Source organism: Zea mays, chromosome 7, assembly GCF_902167145.1.
Source record: "Zea mays cultivar B73 chromosome 7, Zm-B73-REFERENCE-NAM-5.0, whole genome shotgun sequence".
NCBI classification, from domain to species: Eukaryota; Viridiplantae; Streptophyta; class Magnoliopsida; order Poales; family Poaceae; genus Zea; species Zea mays.
Window position 1 is genome coordinate 87,799,680 of NC_050102.1, and position 18,333 is coordinate 87,818,012.

At 45.7% G+C, this 18,333-nt stretch overlaps 1 protein-coding gene across 2 annotated transcripts; it reads right to left on the minus strand.

The window, feature by feature from the left end:
• Positions 1 to 6,130: 6,130 nt before the first annotated feature.
• On the minus strand, positions 6,131 to 10,850 carry LOC103632543 (two pore potassium channel c). 2 transcript variants are annotated; one of them, XR_002263642.2, is made up of 2 exons: positions 9,103 to 10,575; positions 6,131 to 6,639 (listed from the first exon to the last, which is right to left on the minus strand). XR_002263642.2 is itself a non-coding variant. In XM_020541264.3 (2 exons), the coding sequence occupies exons 1-2, from the start codon at positions 10,468 to 10,470 to the stop codon at positions 6,450 to 6,452; spliced, it is 1,392 nt and encodes a 463-aa protein (XP_020396853.1). In that variant the 5' UTR covers positions 10,471 to 10,850; the 3' UTR covers positions 6,131 to 6,449. The 2 variants fall into 2 exon arrangements, 1 of the variants encoding a protein (XP_020396853.1); XM_020541264.3 differs by having other exon boundaries at positions 9,269 to 10,850.
• Positions 10,851 to 18,333: the final 7,483 nt, after the last annotated feature.

Genomic DNA, 18,333 nt, shown 5'->3' on the forward strand with positions numbered 1-18,333 from the left:
TGGAAGAGTTCAAAACAGGAGACTGTGACTGATTCTACAACAGAAGCCGAGTACATTGCAGCTTCTGAATCTGCGAAGGAAGGTGTTTGGATAAGAAAGTTCCTCATCGAGCTTGGTGTGTTTCCTAATGCATCTAGCCCATTGAACCTCTACTGTGACAACAATGGGGCTATTGCGCAAGCTAAGGAGCCAAGGAACCACCAGAAAAACAAACACGTACTGCGGAAGTTTCACCTCATACGGGAATTCATTAGGCGGGGTGAGATAAAGATATGCAAAATACATACGGATTTGAATGTTGCTGATCCTTTGACAAAACCTCTTCCACAACCTAAGCATGAGGCACACGTGAGATCTATGGGTATTAGATATCTTCTAGATTAACTCTAGTGCAAGTGGGAGACTGTTAGAAATATGCCCTAGAGATAATCATAGAGATGAGCATATTTCTTTGTATCCATGATATATATATTGCTTAATTGAATATCCATGGAAGGCACCTTGTATTGATTAGCAATTATGTGAATTGTTTGTGAGATTCTTTACTTATATGGTTATTCTAAATGATGTCCCTAGTCAGAGTCGATGACTAGCACATGTATTAGTTGATGACTACATTTCACAAGTCATGAACATGGAGATATTAAACTAATAATGTGGGCGCATGTATGACATGAGGCTGGACCGACCCAACGTGAGATATTGTAATATAGTTCTCTTCTTGCAACATGAATACTGTATCCTTAGACCTGAGATTGTCGCATGTTCTCAAGATGTGAATTGACTTACTTAGGGACTATCAAACGCTATCCCGTAACTGGGTAGTTATAAAGGTAGTTTTGGGTTTGTCAGGAAGCATGCTATGAGGCATGGTCAGTCAAGATGGAATTTGTCCCTCTCTTTGTGAGAGAGATATCTCTGGGCCCCTCGAGTGATTGGATCAAGAAATGCATGGCCGTGCTAGGGTTAAGAGTTAACCATTGAAAGGATTCCAATTCACAGTATCGAGAAAGAGAGGTCAGCTTAGAGCCAGACCAAATATCGTGAGACAAAGGGAACAGCATGTACATAATGTCGCAATGGTTCGTCTGATATGATCTTTACGTACACATAGGAGTTGACATGTCTTGCTAGAGGCCGCTGTCAATTATTGGGCCAAGTAAGAGTACTCGGCCTATGTCTATTTGTACGTGAACCTATAGGGTCACACACTTAAGGGGAAGGAAGCCTAATTCGGATTAGATCCAAAATTAGACTGGGCTTTAGGGTTAATGATGGGCCTCGGCGTCAGAAGCCCACCATAACGCCTATATAATGAGGGGCGGGGGCGCGGTTAAGCATAACCTAATTCGCCACCAGCGGACTAACAGCCGCCGCCCACCTCTCGCCCTCGCCAAGCCGCCGTCGCGAACCTAGCAGTTCGGTACGCGGCGCTTCCTCCCTGTACGTGTGGATACCTCGGAGGTGCTACATCTGGAGCACTTGGACGAACCGTGCGAGGACGTGAAGGACGCCGGCGACTGCACGGCACTGCTCGACGCGTTCGTCTACATCGAGACGTCTTCCGCTGCTCTGCGTGTCTAGTGGTAATTCCATGACCTATAACCGCAGTAGTTCTTGGTATTATGGGGGTGAAAATTTTGTTTTGCGCTAGCGTAGCCTCCCCGTAATCCTACACATTTATTATGGTGGGGCAACCGAAGTCAAGATTTCTGGTTTCTTCATAGGACTACAAGATCAGAGCCAAACCTCCCTGCTTCAAGGTTTATGCTCGTAAAAAATCCCGGTTCAACTAACACAGTCTGAGGAGATTGGAACTTCTACTCCTCTGCAGAAATTTAAAGATGGAATTACAAAATAGATCAATGGAATCCTGTCGGCCCCTACCCAACCAGTCAAACGAAAGAGAAAGCTGATTCCTAGCAATTTCAACCTAGGCGAAGCAGGAGGGTGGCCAAGATACCACCTGAATTAGGCTCTCCCTCTGCTGCAAAGGTGTGCAAGCATCTGAGTTTCTGTGACGAGAGAGAGAATATCTCCTTCACGGATGCAAGAAGATATGCTAAACTATTCGATTCACCTCTTTCTAGAGAGCACATTACTGCGCTGGCAGCCCTGTTCGGTTGGGAGGTGCCCCCACCTGGGCAGTTTTGAGCTGTGTGTTTGGTGGAGCTGGCTGAATTTTGTTTTTCATGGATTCAAATGGTATTCTGATTTGGAATGTGAGGGGCCTCAACAATTGTGCTAAGAGAGACTCTATTAAATCTTTGGTTCTTGCACAATGCCTTCTATTGTGTGTCTGCAAGAAACCAAGCTGTCATCCATCTCTGATTTTGATATTATTACAATTCTTGGGTCAGTATATGGTAACTTTATTTTTAGCCCTGCCCTTGGAACCAGGGAGTATTCTTGTAGCATGGCGCGATAGATCCCTTTCCACTGGTGTTGCTGTCATCAAGGAGTTCTCATTATCAGTTCAATTTCAGTTGATGTCAGGTCAACTCTGGTGGTTCACAGGTGTGTATTGGCCTCATCAAGATAACCTCAAATAAGCCTTTCTTCAGGAGCTCGGTGTGGTCAGGAATGAATGTGAAGGGCCATGGATCATTGCTGGGGATTTTAACATGATTTATAGAGCAGAAGATAAGAATAATTCCAATATTAATCAACCTTTGATGGGAGATTTCAGAAACTGGATCAATTTTCTGGAGTTAAAAGAAATACCGCTGAGTGGGAGGAGATTCACCTGGTCAAATCAGAGAGAAGACCCTACCCTTGTCAAGCTGGATCATGTCTTCTGCACTAACAGCTGGGAAGAATTTTTTCCGAATTGTATGCTTTTTAGTAATGCCACTGAGGCCTCTGATCATTGTCCCTTGACTCTCAAACTCAAGGTGGACCTTAGGGGGAAGCGCAGATTTCATTTCAAAAGTTTTTGGCTTAAGCTTCCTGGGTTCCTTGAGAAGGTTGCTGCCTTCTGGAATCAGCCAGCTCATTGTTACTGTCCTCTTGAGAAAGTGTCCATGAAGCTTAAGAGATTGTCCAAAAGACTGCAATCTTGGAGGCACAAAATGGTGGGTAATGTTGGGACTCAATTGGGCTTGGCTCGCGAGGTGTTGCACAGACTGGAGATTGCTCAGGATATTAGGATTCTGGCTGTAGAAGAGGTTTGATTGCTGCGAAAACTGAAACAACATTGTCTCGTCCTAACTTCTTTACAAAGGACAAGCGCCCGCTTAAGGTCTCGGATCCAATATTTGAAGGAAGGGGATGCAAATACAAGATTTTTCCATATGCATGCATGTTTTAGAAAAAAGAGAAACTTTATTTCTCATTTGGAGGACGAGGACAGGATTGTTACTAACCATGACCAGATGCAGGAGCTGTTGGATAGTTTCTTTTCAGATCTTTTGGGGACTGAAATCCAGAGACCTTTCACTCTTAATTTGCCAAATTGCCACAGGGATCCAGTTGACCTAAGCGACTTAGAATCTCCTTTCTCCAAAAGGGAGGTTCAGAATATGATTGCAAGCCTTCCCAATGATATAGCACCTGGCCCTGATGGTTTCACAGGGAGGTTCTACAAATCTTCTTGGCACATCATTAAGACAGATATAATGGTTGCGCTGGAATCTCTTCGTTTTGGAAATGCTCACAGTTTGGGACTGCTGAACTCAGCATATCTTATGCTTATCCCCAAAAAAGTGGATGCCTTGTCAGCCAGGGATTTCTGGCCTTTTAGCCTAATTCACAGTTTCGCTAAATTGGTTACTAAGTTGCTGGCTAATAGGCTCGGCCCCCACCTTCAGAAGTTGGTGGCTGCTAACCAAAGTGCTTTTGTGAAGGAAGATCGATTCATGATAATTACATGATGGTGCAACACTCTATTAAATCTCTTCAAAAAAAAAGAGTCTCAAGTTTATTTTTAAAATTGGACATCTCCAAGGCTTTTGACTCCATTTCTTGGGCTTTTCTCATTGAGGTGCTTTCTCACCTTGGATTTGGAAATATTTGGCGAAATTTGATTTCGAATCTGTTGGCTTCATCTTCCACTCAAGTGTTGTTAAATGGGTCTCCTGGTCTTCCTATTAGGCATCGGAGAGGGCTTCGCCAAGGTGATCCCCTTTCCCCATGCTATTTGTGCTAATCATGGATGTCCTCAGCAGTATGTTTCTGCTAGCCGAAGATAGGGGGCTGCTTCATAACCTTCAAGAAGGGAATGTTCGAAACAGAATTTCTATTTATGCCGACGATGTGGTTCTATTTGTTAAACCTATAGTGGAAGATTTGAACTGTGTTAAGTGATATTGGACTGCTTTGGTTCAGCTTCTGGACTTGTGTGTAACCTGAACAAGAGTTGCGCCATCCCAATTAGATGTAGCGACCAAGCTGTGCAGCAGGGATGCAACCTTCTCCTTTGCAGCTCGGCGTCCTTCCCTTGTACTTATTTGGGTCTCCCAATATCAGATAGAAAACTCAGGAAGGCAGATCTTATGGACTGGGTTGAGAAGATAGCAGATAGACTCCCCAATTGGAAGGCTCGGCTTCTTAATCTTGCTGGTAGGACGACATTGGTGCGTTTTGTTCTCTCTGCCATCCCTATTTATCTTCTCATTGCCATGAGTATTCCCAAGTGGGTGATCAAATTGATTGATAAGATTCGCAGAGGGTTCTTATGGAGAGGCAGAAAGGACGTGAATGGAGGTAACTGTTTAGTCTCTTGGGATGTTGTTACAAGGCCGCTTATATTTGGTGGGCTTGGAGTCCCAAGTCTGTATTATCAGAGCTGGGCACTGCAAGCTAAATGGTTGTGGCTGGAGAAAACAGATTCAAACAAGCCCCGGCATTGGGCTAAAGCTGCCTGTGTCGTTGCAGCTCAGGAAGTTCATTCATGCTTCGGTTGTTACTGTGGTTGGCAACGGAAACATGACTTTATTTTGGGCTGATAGATGGATACATGGCGGCTGCATCAAAGATTTTGCTCCTGATGTTGTTTCCAAGATTGATAAACATATTGTCTCCACTAGAACAGTGGCCAGGCTCTTGGAGGACAACAATGGATCAGTGACATCTTGACACCTCTTTCCTGGACGGGGATCCGACAATTTTTCTGATTTGGGATGCTGTAAGCAATAATGTGTTAACACAGGAGGCGAATATTTATACCTGGCTGCATACTTCCTCTGGTCAATTTTCTTCTAGGTCCTGTTACAAGGCTTTTTTATGTGAGCTATTATTTTTGAACCTTGGAAGAGGCTTTGGAAATATTGGGCTCCCCCAAAGTGCAAATATTTCTTGTGGCTGGCTATTCAGAATAAATGTTGGACTTCTGATCGATTGGAGAAGAGAGGTATGGACCACCCCGTGTCTTGCCTCTTCTGCGATCAATCGCAGGAAACCATACAACATATTTTGTGTATCTGTGTCTTTGCAAGACAGTTCTGGCATTCCATTCTGTTCGTGTTGGATGTAGGTAATCTCTCTCCGTCGAGAGATGAGACCTCCTTTGCTGATTGGTGGCGAAAAACAAGTAAGAAAATTCATAAAAGCAAGAGAAAGGGCATGAACAACATCATCATTTTGGGGGTCTGGTATTTATGGATCCACCGCAACAAAGCTGTCTTTAATGGGGAGACCCCTTCGCTAAGCTCTATCAGATACGTCTTTCTTGATGAGATTGGATGTTGGATTACGGCTGGAGCCAAACATCTTCAGAGTTTCGGTTTGGAGCTCACGCGTAACCTTCACAGGGTCTAGGGAGTGGGTAGTATGTGTGACTATTTGTTTTGATTAAGCCTGCTTAGGGCTTTATACCTTGGTCTATTTTGGACCTTTTTTCTTCTCTAATTAAATGATGCGCAGTTCTCCTGCGCTTTCGGAAAAAAAATAATTGTTTTGCTGTGTTGGAATAAATGTTTAGGACAATTATATCATTGTGAGTGATGTAATAAATACTCTATTCTTATTTACGTTTCGAATATTGTCTTTCGATGTATTACAATTGTGATATGAACATACAATATTACAATTGTGAAAAACAGATTCTGACACACATACTGTGCATTCGGTTTCGTCACTCTAAACGGCCGTGACAATGGACCACAACTGAGCTCATTCCATGCGCGTCAACTGTGTGGCCAGAAAAATATATTCTTAAAAATGAGTAGGAATGATCCACATAAAGAATCTGAATAGACCATCCTGTATAATTATGTTCATATTTACAGCCGCCTCCTAAAACAGTTATTATCCTTCCACCATTTCTAGGGTAGAATCATATCTGGAGCGCACCTACAACTTCTACGGAGCTATCCTACCTTCAGCGGATTCCGTCTTTTCCATTCCGTGTAGGAGAATGCCTCCTGTCGCACCCTTGCTCATTTGGCGTGCTTTCTAGTCCCAAAATTTTAGCACTGCCCTTCAATTCTTGTGCATACTATGACACATGTTTAAGATTTCTTCCCCTTTTTCTTATCCCTGGGTTCTGAAACCAAGTGATGGCTCTCCAGAAGATCTGAAAGTGTGATCTTCCCGCAGCTCCCTGTGTCCAGCCTCTGGAATTGATCACATATCATCATGATATCTTTTTCAGTAATCTTCCCCATCTCCTTGAGCTTGTAAACAACAAATTCTGATTTCCTGAGTAGCATAAGCACACGTTAGCCAATTCAGCAATTGTTACAATTTTTAAAACAATGGAAGATGGTCTCTGGGAAGAAATAAATAAATCATGTTCCAAAAAAAAGAGATAACAAACAAAAATCCTTGCTATTACAGAATGGTAGTCATTATGGTAATTTTATTTTTCTGATGATGAATATCTGGTGCAGCTAAAGATTCTCATATAATTGCCAGCATTATGGCAGTGCGTCAGTACCAGAACAGAAGGGTGGAGACCATAATAGAAAGAAACATTTGCAGACAATTTCAAAAGGGGGGGGGGGGGGGGGCAAATTAAAAGTACAGCACATAAATTCTGAAATGAAAAATGGAAGCACCAACCAGAAAATCTAGAAGACGTCCGTACAGCCTGGCAAAAACAATAGCTGCCATGCCATTTGTATTGCCCTATGCATATGTTTTACAGATTACTTAATACTGGGGTTGACACGCCGTGGCGAATAATAATTGAAATATCTGGCATTCTGCATCAGCCTAATATGAGCAACGCTACATGGTGTTTGAATACTGCGAAATGCAAGCGGTGCTGGATATCAATTAATCTCCATAAATCAATCTGACACATCAAGCACACAGCCACAACTAATTTCAAAATGCAGCAACTACGCCAGCAAACCAAATAAAAATCAACTAGGTTTAACATAAATTAATATTACTAAATGGGTGATAGCATGATTTAAAAAATACAAGCCAAAGAACAATGATAGTTTCTTTATACTGAAAAGAAGCCATGAAGTGGGTTCTAAACAATTCAGGGATAACCGAATGAATAAGACAATCACTACCAAAATACTTGATTGGAGTGTAAGAGAATATAAAACATGAAGTATAAGCTATTCTAACATAAATTTACTAAACACAAGCAGAAAGTATTTCATATTCAAGAAAAATAAAAAAAATGGATGGTAATACTGTTTCCATGTGTTGGCAGAAAAAAATGTGTGCATAAAGCTTATAAGTGTTTGGCATGTTTCACAATAGTCAATCTTTTAGTCCAACCATCTCTCAGACAAAGACCAATGATATATTATATATACAATAATGACAACGATGACTAGATGTCAGACCTAGTCCACTTTTATTAACTGAAAATCTTGTACAATTTAGTTATCACATCTTGAAAGTATGGTAGCAGCCTAGGAGGTGAAGTTGGACCAAGTATGGTACTGTACCCTTGATCTCATCCTCGACTGTACCACAATGATTTTTCAAGTGGTCATACATTCTGAACTATGGGAGTATGAATCATTTATATATTCCAAATATTTAAAGCTTTCAAACTACCATAAATATTTTCAAAACAACTATATAATAATAAATAGTATATGTATATTTGTCGAATTGAATAAACACCTAAATGCGAGAAATTGCACACCATAAGTCAGTCAGCCAACTGATATTTACAGTAGCACTGTCATACCTTTAAAAAGAATCTAGGATTATTCAGCAGACGCTTAGTAGCACAAAACAAGATAAACAAAATATGATACAAGAGCATAAAAGGAAAGTTTGTGGGTTTTCTGAAAATGGCACAACGAACATCCTCTCTTAATGGTAAATATCCACAATTCTACATAAGCATTAAGCAAATTATCTAAATTTGCATGCCATGCTCAAGAGTTGACAACCTGTCAAGCCCCATTCCATGTTTTTTCTATGTTATATTTAATGCCATAATTGCATTCCATAATATTTTCAGTCGTGGACTATTATTTTTCAGTCTTAAGGTGGCCATGTTTACACATCTTGTTATACGTGCCCTAATAAGAGGTAGTATTCAATGTTTCAATAAGTACACCTCAGGTGCATCACAGATTCATAGATGCAAATCAAAAGAAGCAAAAGAGGTACAATATCTGAAACATGAATATTGCAAGCCAGCTAGCAAGGGAACATCAGGAGAAACCAACGATAAAAAGGATATGTAACATACTAGCAGCAAAAGGCATAGATTGGTCATATTCTTTTGTGAAACTCCATTATGATGTAATCTTGTATATCAATGAATTGATTTAGGAAGCAAAGACCCCTTGTATTGCTGCCTCACACATTAGGATTCACGGAATCTCCATCGAATCTTATAGATCAGTTGCAACCAAATAAGTGAATAATGAACCTTGAGACCAATAATGACAGACCTAGTGAACAACCAATGCTAGTGATATATGATTGCTGGAACTTGAGTGTTTTGAATATTTAAGGCATGTTTGGTTCCCTGCCTAACTTGCCACACATTGCCTAACTTTTCTGCCTAAGGTTAAGTTCTTCAATTTGAACGACTAACCTTAGACAAAGTGTGGCGTAGTTAGCCACGAACCAAACAGGCCCTTACTTTGCCCGATTTATAGGTTGATAGTTCCATACTGTCTAAGAGGTGACCTCAATTGTGAAACAAGATGCCTGCTATTTGTGGACCATTACCAAAAAGGCTCTCTGGAGGATAATCAGCTTGAAGCCACCCGTTTGCATAGCATATCAATGGATGAATAATGTTTCCTCAGCATAAAAATAAGAAATCATTTGGACATAATCATGCTAACTAGTGAATGAAAGCAAAGAAATGTGAACCAAGGCCTCATGGACTTACGTGACATATCCATTGTTGTCAATGTCTGCAGCAAGAAATTCAGACACGGTCATGTCTCTGGACAGCACCCAGTTGGCCATGGCTCGGTGCCTCTTGTCAATCCTCATCTCTGCCAAGTAGAGGAATGCCCTTGCCACAGCCAGGGTGGACACGAGCAGCCAAGCGGATGCAAAAAGGCGCCCAGCCAGTGTCCGGAACGCCTGGTCCCCATAACCAACTGTGGTCACCGACATCACGGCAAGATAGACGGCGTCGAGCCACCCCAGGCTCTCCACCCTCCTGAGAACTGCAGCCCCGACACCCACGCAAACAGCCACGACGCCCAGCGCGAGCGCCACCTTCATACGGATGCGCATCCTGCCCTTCTTGACGTCAAAGATGTAGTTGTGGCGGTGCTTGCGCGCAGAGGTTGGGTTCTTGAGCGCGGTGATGAGGAGATGCTCCTGTAGGTCGAGCACATAGGAGACCATCCCGGAGAGGAGGATGTCAACGAAGCCGAAGCCGATGAGGACGAAGGAGATGGAGAAGAGCTTGGCGGCGGGGGTGGCGGGCGTGATGTCACCGTATCCGATGGTACAGAGCGTGACGATGCAGAAGTAGAGCGCGTCGGCGACGGGGTGCGTGGGTCCCGCGGAGGAGCTGAAATTGGCGGGCGCGGCGGCGTAGAAGGTCACGCCGAGGGCGAGGTAGGCGAGCAGGAAGAGGAAGGTGTGCAGCACGATGGAGGGGCGCTCGGGCGGCGCGGGAGCCTGGTCCCCGGCAGCGGCTGCGGCCGCGAGCGTCACGGCGCTGAGCGGCGCCATGGCTGGGGCGGTGCGGGAGCGGTGGAGGTTGGTGCGGGCGCTTGCGGCGTTGGCGATGAATTCGAAGAGAGAGGACGCGCCGGCAGCGGCGGCGGAGGAAGGGTCCTCGGGGTCCGACGGTGGCGAGGGCGGGGACGAGGAGCAGGAAGGCAGGTCAAAATCGTAGAGGCCGTCCACGGAGCTGCGGCGGCGGTGCGCGCGGTGCGAGTGCGACGGGGGAAGCGGAGGGGGCGGCGGCGGCTGAGGCGGTGGCGGGTGGGCGCCGAAGATGATGCGGTCCTTGTAGGAGGAGGCCGGTGATGGGCAGGAAGGGGATGGCGGCGGGGAGAAGTGGAACACCTCCGAGTGCTCCGGCAGCGAGTGGAGGAGGTGCGCCGGCAGCAGCGGCTCCGTGTCCATGTCGAACGGGCTCTTCTCGGACTCAGGTTCCGGGAAGCAGAGAGATGAGACGGCGGTTGGACTTGTTGGATTCCACCGATTCCTTGGGACTGTGGGGACGCTATGCCGCTATGCGATGAGATAATTGCCATTATGGACGAAGAGAGGAGGGGATTCGACGAAATGGAGGCGTTGGCGTTGGCTTCTCTGTTCTGGAGACGCAGGCGACAGCCAAACTCCAAAACGAAAAGGAGACAGCGCTTGGAACTACGTTAACAGGTATTAGTTTCCTCTCTCCGTTTACCGTTCGCCTACGCAGACGCCGTCTGGCGCACTCGTCTTGAGCTCGCCCCTGGTTCGGCTCTGCGCCCTTGAGCTCCCTTGAGCCCCTAGATCTCCGGCCACCGTGCCTGCTCCCTTGAGCTCGCCCCTGGTTCGGCTCTGCGCCTCCCTGCTGGCCGCAGCATCTGAGTCTCGGGCTCCGGCACGGCGCACCTGGGGCACATCCAGTCGTCGTCGGGGACGGCGTCCAGGGGAGGGTCGCAGCAGTCGATGTGCATGCCGATCCCGCCGCCGGCCTCGTCGCCGCAGATCAGCATCACGTCTCCCCGGTCCCTGCGGCCGCACGCCGAGCAGCTCAGGTCCTCTGGATCGTCGTCTTCCGACGGTTCCGACTTCTCCGCCGTTGCCATCTCTAGCTGCTTCTTCGTGAGTTTCTCCAGGGACATGCTGGCCACGCAGTTCGTCTCGAAGAGAACGTGCCGGTCCAGGGGCTGGCCCGGCTTGCACACGTACTCGACCAGGTAATCGGCGCTGACACAGGGAATGCCGTGGGCCGTGGCTGATGAATTCCTGGACCCACGCGTCTGTTCGTGATATGCTCTCTGATACCACGGCGAAGTCGACTCCAGAGTCTAGGAACCGGGTGTATGGCGGCGATGTTGCTAAAACGGCGCCATTGCCGGCCTTTACTGCACGCTTTACTGTGTCCTGCAAAGAAAGAGGAACTTTAAAATTTAGAAAAACACGGAACATAATCAAACCCCAAAGTACAAGACAATAGGCGTCGTGCTCGTGCATCACTAGTTTCCACAGCCACACTACAAGCCTGTTGTCAAAAGAGCTGGTTGACTATAAGCAAAGAACTATTACCAGAGTTGGTAATATGAACTGTCCGTAGGCAACGATCTGCATTCCGTAGAAGGCGCCATGGCCCATCTGCTGCCTTATGTTTCGCCATTTCCTGGGAGCGTCGAAACTGATTGTTCGTCCATCGTTGAAGCCTGTGCCGAACCATTCAAACGGTTCTTCGTCCACGAACTTGCCGGCCTCAATGCACGAGGTCAAGTACTCTCTCTTCAGTATCCACCTAATTGGAGAAAGAAGCTTTGAGCATTCAGATTTTGTGAAAGAAGCTTTGAGAAAGAACCTTTTCTGAGCACATGCACCATCTAGTCCATCCTCACGCTTAGGATTTTCATTGCCTGCAATGCTCTGAACATCAGCAGGTTGAATAACCTTTTGCTGTCTTGTTTCTAATGTAGAAAGATTGGAGTAACCTCTCAGTGTGCTTTCTTCAGCCCTCTGAGGTGATACCATATGGTTAACTGAATACCCTTCCTGTAAAAATGAATTCCGAGAGGTCTTTTTATAGTTATTTGTGTTCTTGATGTAGTTAGACATGGAAGATGCGATGGCCAGGGGACTCAGATGCTGCGGCCAGCAGGGAGGCGCAGAGCCGAACCAGGGGCGAGCTCAAGGGAGCAGGCACGGTGGCCGGAGATCTAGGGCACCGCGAGCTGCACGACAGGGGAATTCTGAGCTGGGAGCGCGGCAACCATGGCTGGAGCAGGCGCGGCGCTGGGCGTTGGAGACCAGAGAGGAGAGCTGAGGGGCGCGGCTAGAGAAGCTAGGAAGGAGCTGGGCGAGCGGCGAGCCAGGGAGAAGCTGGGAGCCACAACGCTGTGGAGAAGAAGGAGCAGAGCGCGCTGGAGAGATGAAGACCAGGGCGCGGCAGGGATGAAGGAAGAAGGATCGCGCGTGAAGTTAAAGGAACCAGGGCGCTCTGCTCCTTCTTCTCCACAGCGAGAGTTCGGGTGTGCCAGAGTGATGGCGAGGAGAAGAGACGGTGTACAGACGAGTGCGCCAGACGGCGTCTGCGTAGGCGAACGGTAAACGGAGAGAGGAAACTAATACCTGTTAACGTAGTTCCAAGCGCTGTCTCCTTTCCGTTTTGGAGTTTGGCTGTCGCCTGCGTCTCCAGAACAGAGAAGCCAACGCCAACGCCTTCATTTCGTCGAATCCCCTCCTCTCTTCGTCCATAATGGCAATTATCTCCTATGCGATGGACGGATTGACGAGGAGGAACTGAGGAAGGAGAAGGCGAGTGGCCGGCGCGGCGGGAGATGTTGGAAGCCTGCGGCCGCTGATGTCTTCTTCTCGTAGTACTATCCTCCTCACTCCGTAGAAATTACGAGTCTTTCTATAAATCAAAACATAAAGTTTAACTTAATTTATATAATAAAAATAATATTTATAATAATTAAATACTTTATGACTATTTATTACATATATTTTTATAAGACGCCTAATTAATTTTATAAATCAAATATTTAAAATCTAACGAAATCTATACAATAGAATAATAGTATTTACAATACAAAATAAATATTATTATACTCTTTATTAATTATATTTCATAATATATCAAATTAATGTTCTTATTTTCTTAACTTTGTTTACGAATTAGTTAGGTTTGAGATATTTTAACTCTAAAAGTTAAAACCCACTAAAATGAATAGAGTCCTTTCTTTTTCTCGCGTTTTTCTTGATTTTTATTGTTTTGTTCGGTGACATCATTACTTATTGAGAAGAGATAAGATAAGACTACGGGTCCAAGCAAATCCTCTTATGCTCCGTTTGGATGTCCATATTAGAGGAATGGACTTGAATTGAGTTCAGTATTAATTTAGCCAAGATATTGGAATGAGATGTAATTTAAATTTTATTGTTTGAATGTCGTTGAATTAGAGCTTAGAATTGTACGGCTAATTCCACGCAATACAGAGAGGTGACACTCTGAATTGGGAGAGGGAGTTTATAGTTATAATCCAATTCCCGAGAATTGGGTCTCTCATTCTGTTAAGCACCATTTGTGGCACTGGGCACGGCCGGACAGTCCGCCCCTGAGGACCGAACAGTCCGCGATTAGATCGGATCAGGCATAACTAATCCCTTTTCACGTGTATTTATCTCTCTAAATCCGCGGCTGCTGTTGGGAGACGCCAAGGAACGGGTCAAGACTTTCTTCCCTTATATATATTAAGGGGTATGACCAATTGCAATCACCAACAATTGAACTATAATCAATATACCTTCTGTTCTTTACTTTTTGCCCTAGAAGTAGACAATAACATAGCTTCTTCTCTCTAATGTTCACCTCTCTCTGGCTCTACGTCGTATAGAGGCATCTTGGGTGGCCTGCCGATCCCATGACAAACCCTAGGATCTCTCCTCCCTGATGGGGTCACTTCCGGGAGCGAGATCCAGGTGCTGTAGGAGAACGTCGCGGCCCCTATGCACACGTGGACCATCCGGCCCCCAGGGTGCGGACCGTCCAGCGTCAGCCTAGGGAACTCTCGCCTCTGCGTCAGATCGTGGATCGTTTGGCCTCGGTTGTGGACCGTTCGCGCTGCCGCAGAGAGAACCACCGCTGGTACGCATCACAGTGATTGGCACCCAAATCGGAGTCAACACACTTTTTGACGACTCTGATGGGGACTTCGCATGAAGAACTATCAAATCGGCCATCAATGGTTGTTTCAAAGGATAGTTCTGACATTTCTCCCAACAACATAATCGAGCCGACTATGGAGACTCTTTCGGCTGAAGATCAAAAGGAATTCGAGGAGCACAAGGAGCAGCTGATCAAGTAAGCGCAGACAAAATTCTTGGCCAACTTTAAGGTGTACAAGAATTACAAGGTCGTCCAGAAGCGGACAACTGATCTGGCTTCGCACCGACCTGTTACAGCTACCCCAAGGTATGTGATACAAATGAAGTCCAATCTCTTAGATCTTACATAGATGAGCAACGAGAACAAATGCAACATATCATAGGGAGTATGCAAAAATGATTATAAGAGGCTAGCACGCACATTTGATAAATCTGATGTCGCAAATTTTCCTTCGCAAGAGGTTGAAACTGGGAAAACACACGCATTCATCGGTTACAAATTGGCATGACCAATCATAACCCCTTTACGGGATGCCGATGGACAAATATCGTGGACAACCACAGGCTCCTACGCACATTGGGGGTAAACCCACCGATATGCGCACGGTCGGACCGTCCGCACGTGAACGCGGACCATCCGGGCTAACGACATCCGGCCTCGTTTTTAGAATCAAATACCCGAGATCCACGCCTGATCCACCGCGTCCCACACAAACCCTAAACGAACAATTCGGACCATCCGTGCATAGTGTCGGACAGTCCAAATACATCACCGAACAGTCTGGCCATGCGGCTGGACAGTCCACGCACATAGTCGGATAGTTCACGTATGTGACCGGACGGTCTAGCGCAGAGTAACAAACGTGACTACACATCCGTCCTAGCCAAACCTCCTGTTGCATCCTACAGCGCCTCAACACCATAATATGACATCCCAGACACGTGGAGGCGAGTACTTTTTGCCCCCTCCATAAGGTCGGAAAGGGAAAACCAGCCAAATGAGCCACCTATGGCAAGCATTAATGCCCCACAAAACCCAAGTCAGTGGGTGGGTGAAAGGGAAATGGCCTCAACATTTCCATATAATCGATTTTGGTGTTTGACGTCTATCACAAACCATGTGGACTAACTAGTTTGCCTAGTTAATAATTCTCAGGTGCATAAGGTTCATATACACATATAAAGAAAATGATCGTGAGACAATTCTACAAGTTTGGAGCAAAACAGACTTGCTGCAGCCAGTGGCGTACTGGATTGTCTGGGTGCACCGGACAGTGTCCAGTGCCCTGGCTAGAGCACTTCGCTAATTGGCCGCTCTCGGGAATTCTCGACGCTTGTCCACTAAAAATCACCGGACTATCCAGTGAGCCCTCGGTGCAACGGTCGACTCCGCCAACGGTGGACTGTGGGACTGCGCCCGCAGTCTGAAGCATCAGAAGACAGTCTGTGACGTCAGGTCGCAATGGACTGTCTAGTGCACCACGAGGACATACGACTTCAACGGTCAACAGCTCCAAACCCCAACGGGCAGTTGACGTGGCACACACTGGATAGTGAACAATATTGTGTCTGGTGCACCACCGAACTGTCCGGTGTGCCCATCGACAGAGAAGTCAGCCAATGGCTAGAATAGTGGTTGGAAATATAAATACCCCCAACCACCACCATTCAAGCCATCCAAGCATCCCACTCTCTTCATTCAATAAAAGAGCAAAGAATACACTCCAAAGACACATTCAAAGCCTCAAATCCTCTCCAAGTGCCAAAATCATGTCAAGTGATCTAAAATGTTTAGTGACTTGAGAGAGGGTGATTTGTGTTCCAATTGTTGTTTGGTTGCTTTCTTCTTCTCCTTCTAATATTTCCAAGTATTTTGTAAAGCAAGCAAGGGACACCTAATTGTGTGGTGATCCTTGCGGGGTCTTAGTGACCCGTGTGATTAAGAAGAAGCACTCGACCGGTCTAGGTGACCGATTGAGAGAGGGAAAGGGTTGAAATAGACCCGACCTTTGTGGCCTCCTCAATGGGGAGTAGGTTCTTTGGAACCGAACCTCGGGAAACAAATCATTGTGTCCACTTGTGTTGATCTTCACCGTTCGATTTGTTTCTCCCCTCTCCTCTCTCTCTAAAGTTCTCTTGCTCACATTGTTTTGAGTTTGCTCCCAAAGTCCGCATTGATTGAGCAACTCATAGCAAAAAGAACTATCTTCCACACTCTAAATTCACTATTATTTATTTCTAACCCTAACCCCGGGTGAAGTGCGTGTTCGAAGTTTATAATTTTCAGGTTTCTCCTATTCACCCCTCTAGGTGACTTTCAATTGGTATTAGAGCCCGATACTTCATTAAATTCTAACAACTTGAAGTGATGTTGGGAGAACACGCCAAAAGAGAGATGGTCACTGGGGAAAATCCCGGATCTTCGAGAAAGAAGAATGAAGAAAGGACTCCGTCGAAGGAGGCCGGTGACAAGCACAAGGAGGAATCCGTCAGCTCCATCAAGTCACATAAGAAGGGTGACAAGAAGAAAAAGTAGATGAAGAAGGTGGTCTACTACGATACCGATTCTTCCTCACCCTCAACCTCCGGGCTCTGGCGCTGAGTCCACATCTTCAAAGCGCCAAGAACATAAGAAGTATAGTAAGATGCCTCTTTGCTATCCTCGTATCTCTAAACGCGCTCCTTTACATTCCGTTCCCCTAGGAAAACACCATATTTTGATGGTGAACATTATTGTATGTGGAGTGATAAAACCACCATATTTTGGGATGTTGTTGAGTTTGGAGCGCAAGCACCATAGGTTGGCAACGAGGACTACGACTCCGATGAGGCCGCCCAAATAAGGCACTTCAACTCCCAAGCCACCTCCATACTCCTCGCTTCCTTGTGTAGGGAGGAGTACAACAAGGTGCAAGGGTTGAAGAGTGCCAAAGAAATTTGGGACGTCCTCAAGACAACGCATGAAGGGATGAGGTGACCAAAATCACCAAGCGCGAAACGATCGAGGGAGAACTCGATCGATTCATCCTCAATAAAGGAGAAGAGCCACAAGAAATGTACAACCGGCTCAAGACGATGGTCAACCAAGTCCACAACCTCGAGAGCACCAAGTGGGATGACCATGAAATGGTCAAGGTTATTCTAAGATCTCTTGTCTTTCGTAATCCCACTCAAGTACAATTAATTCGTGGAGATCATAAATATAAGTATATGTCTCCCAAGGAGGTGATTGGTAAGTTTGTGAGCTTTGAACTTTTGATCAAAGACTCTAAAAACATTGTCAACTTGGAGCAAAGCGCCACCTCCACACCCGAGGTGCAACCCATTGCATTCATGGCAACGGAAGAAAAGAAGGAAGAGCCTACACCAAATAGGCTCCTAATTGACGCCTCCAAGCCTGACAACGAGGAGATGACTCTTATCATCAAGAGCTTCCGGTAAATCCTCAAACAAAGGAAGGGGAAGGATTACAAACCCCGCTCCAAGAGGGTTTGCTATAGGTGTGGTAAGTCCAGTCATTTTATTGCTAAATGTCCATATACAAGTGATATGTCACACCCGGGTTTTAGGGGTCTAAAACCCGGGCGCGAAATAATCACCAGGTGTGCTGGGACCAAGTCTCACACATATGATGAATAGTGGTACAGAAACAAATGTCACATCTTTACTATATAATAGGAGTTCTGTACAAAATAAATAAATAATTACATCATAAGGAGACAACGATCCAGCAACCCAAAGTTGTCTGGGAGACGACGACCTAGAACTCTCACGATCTCATCACATCATCCTCCATGCGCCTCATCCTGCGGTACCTGTTCTTGACCTGTGGGGGGGTGTGAGACAGCAACAGTGAACTCACATACGTTCATAGCTCAACAAGTTGTGGGGAATAATGTGTATGAACTCGCCAAAGATGGGAGCTCACGTGAAGTGTAAGGCTTACCAAAGAGGATGGTTGAAGCTGAGCATTGCTTTTAAAGTTGGTCAAAATTTTATTAGCAATTACTAAGTATAAGTAAATACCAACCCAATTAAGTAGTAGAACAAAAGTGATAACAACACCTGCGATGCAATGCATATGACAAATTGAATTTAGTTCCATAAATTAATCATGTGAGTGTTTGAGCTGCTCATGGCCGTGAGCAC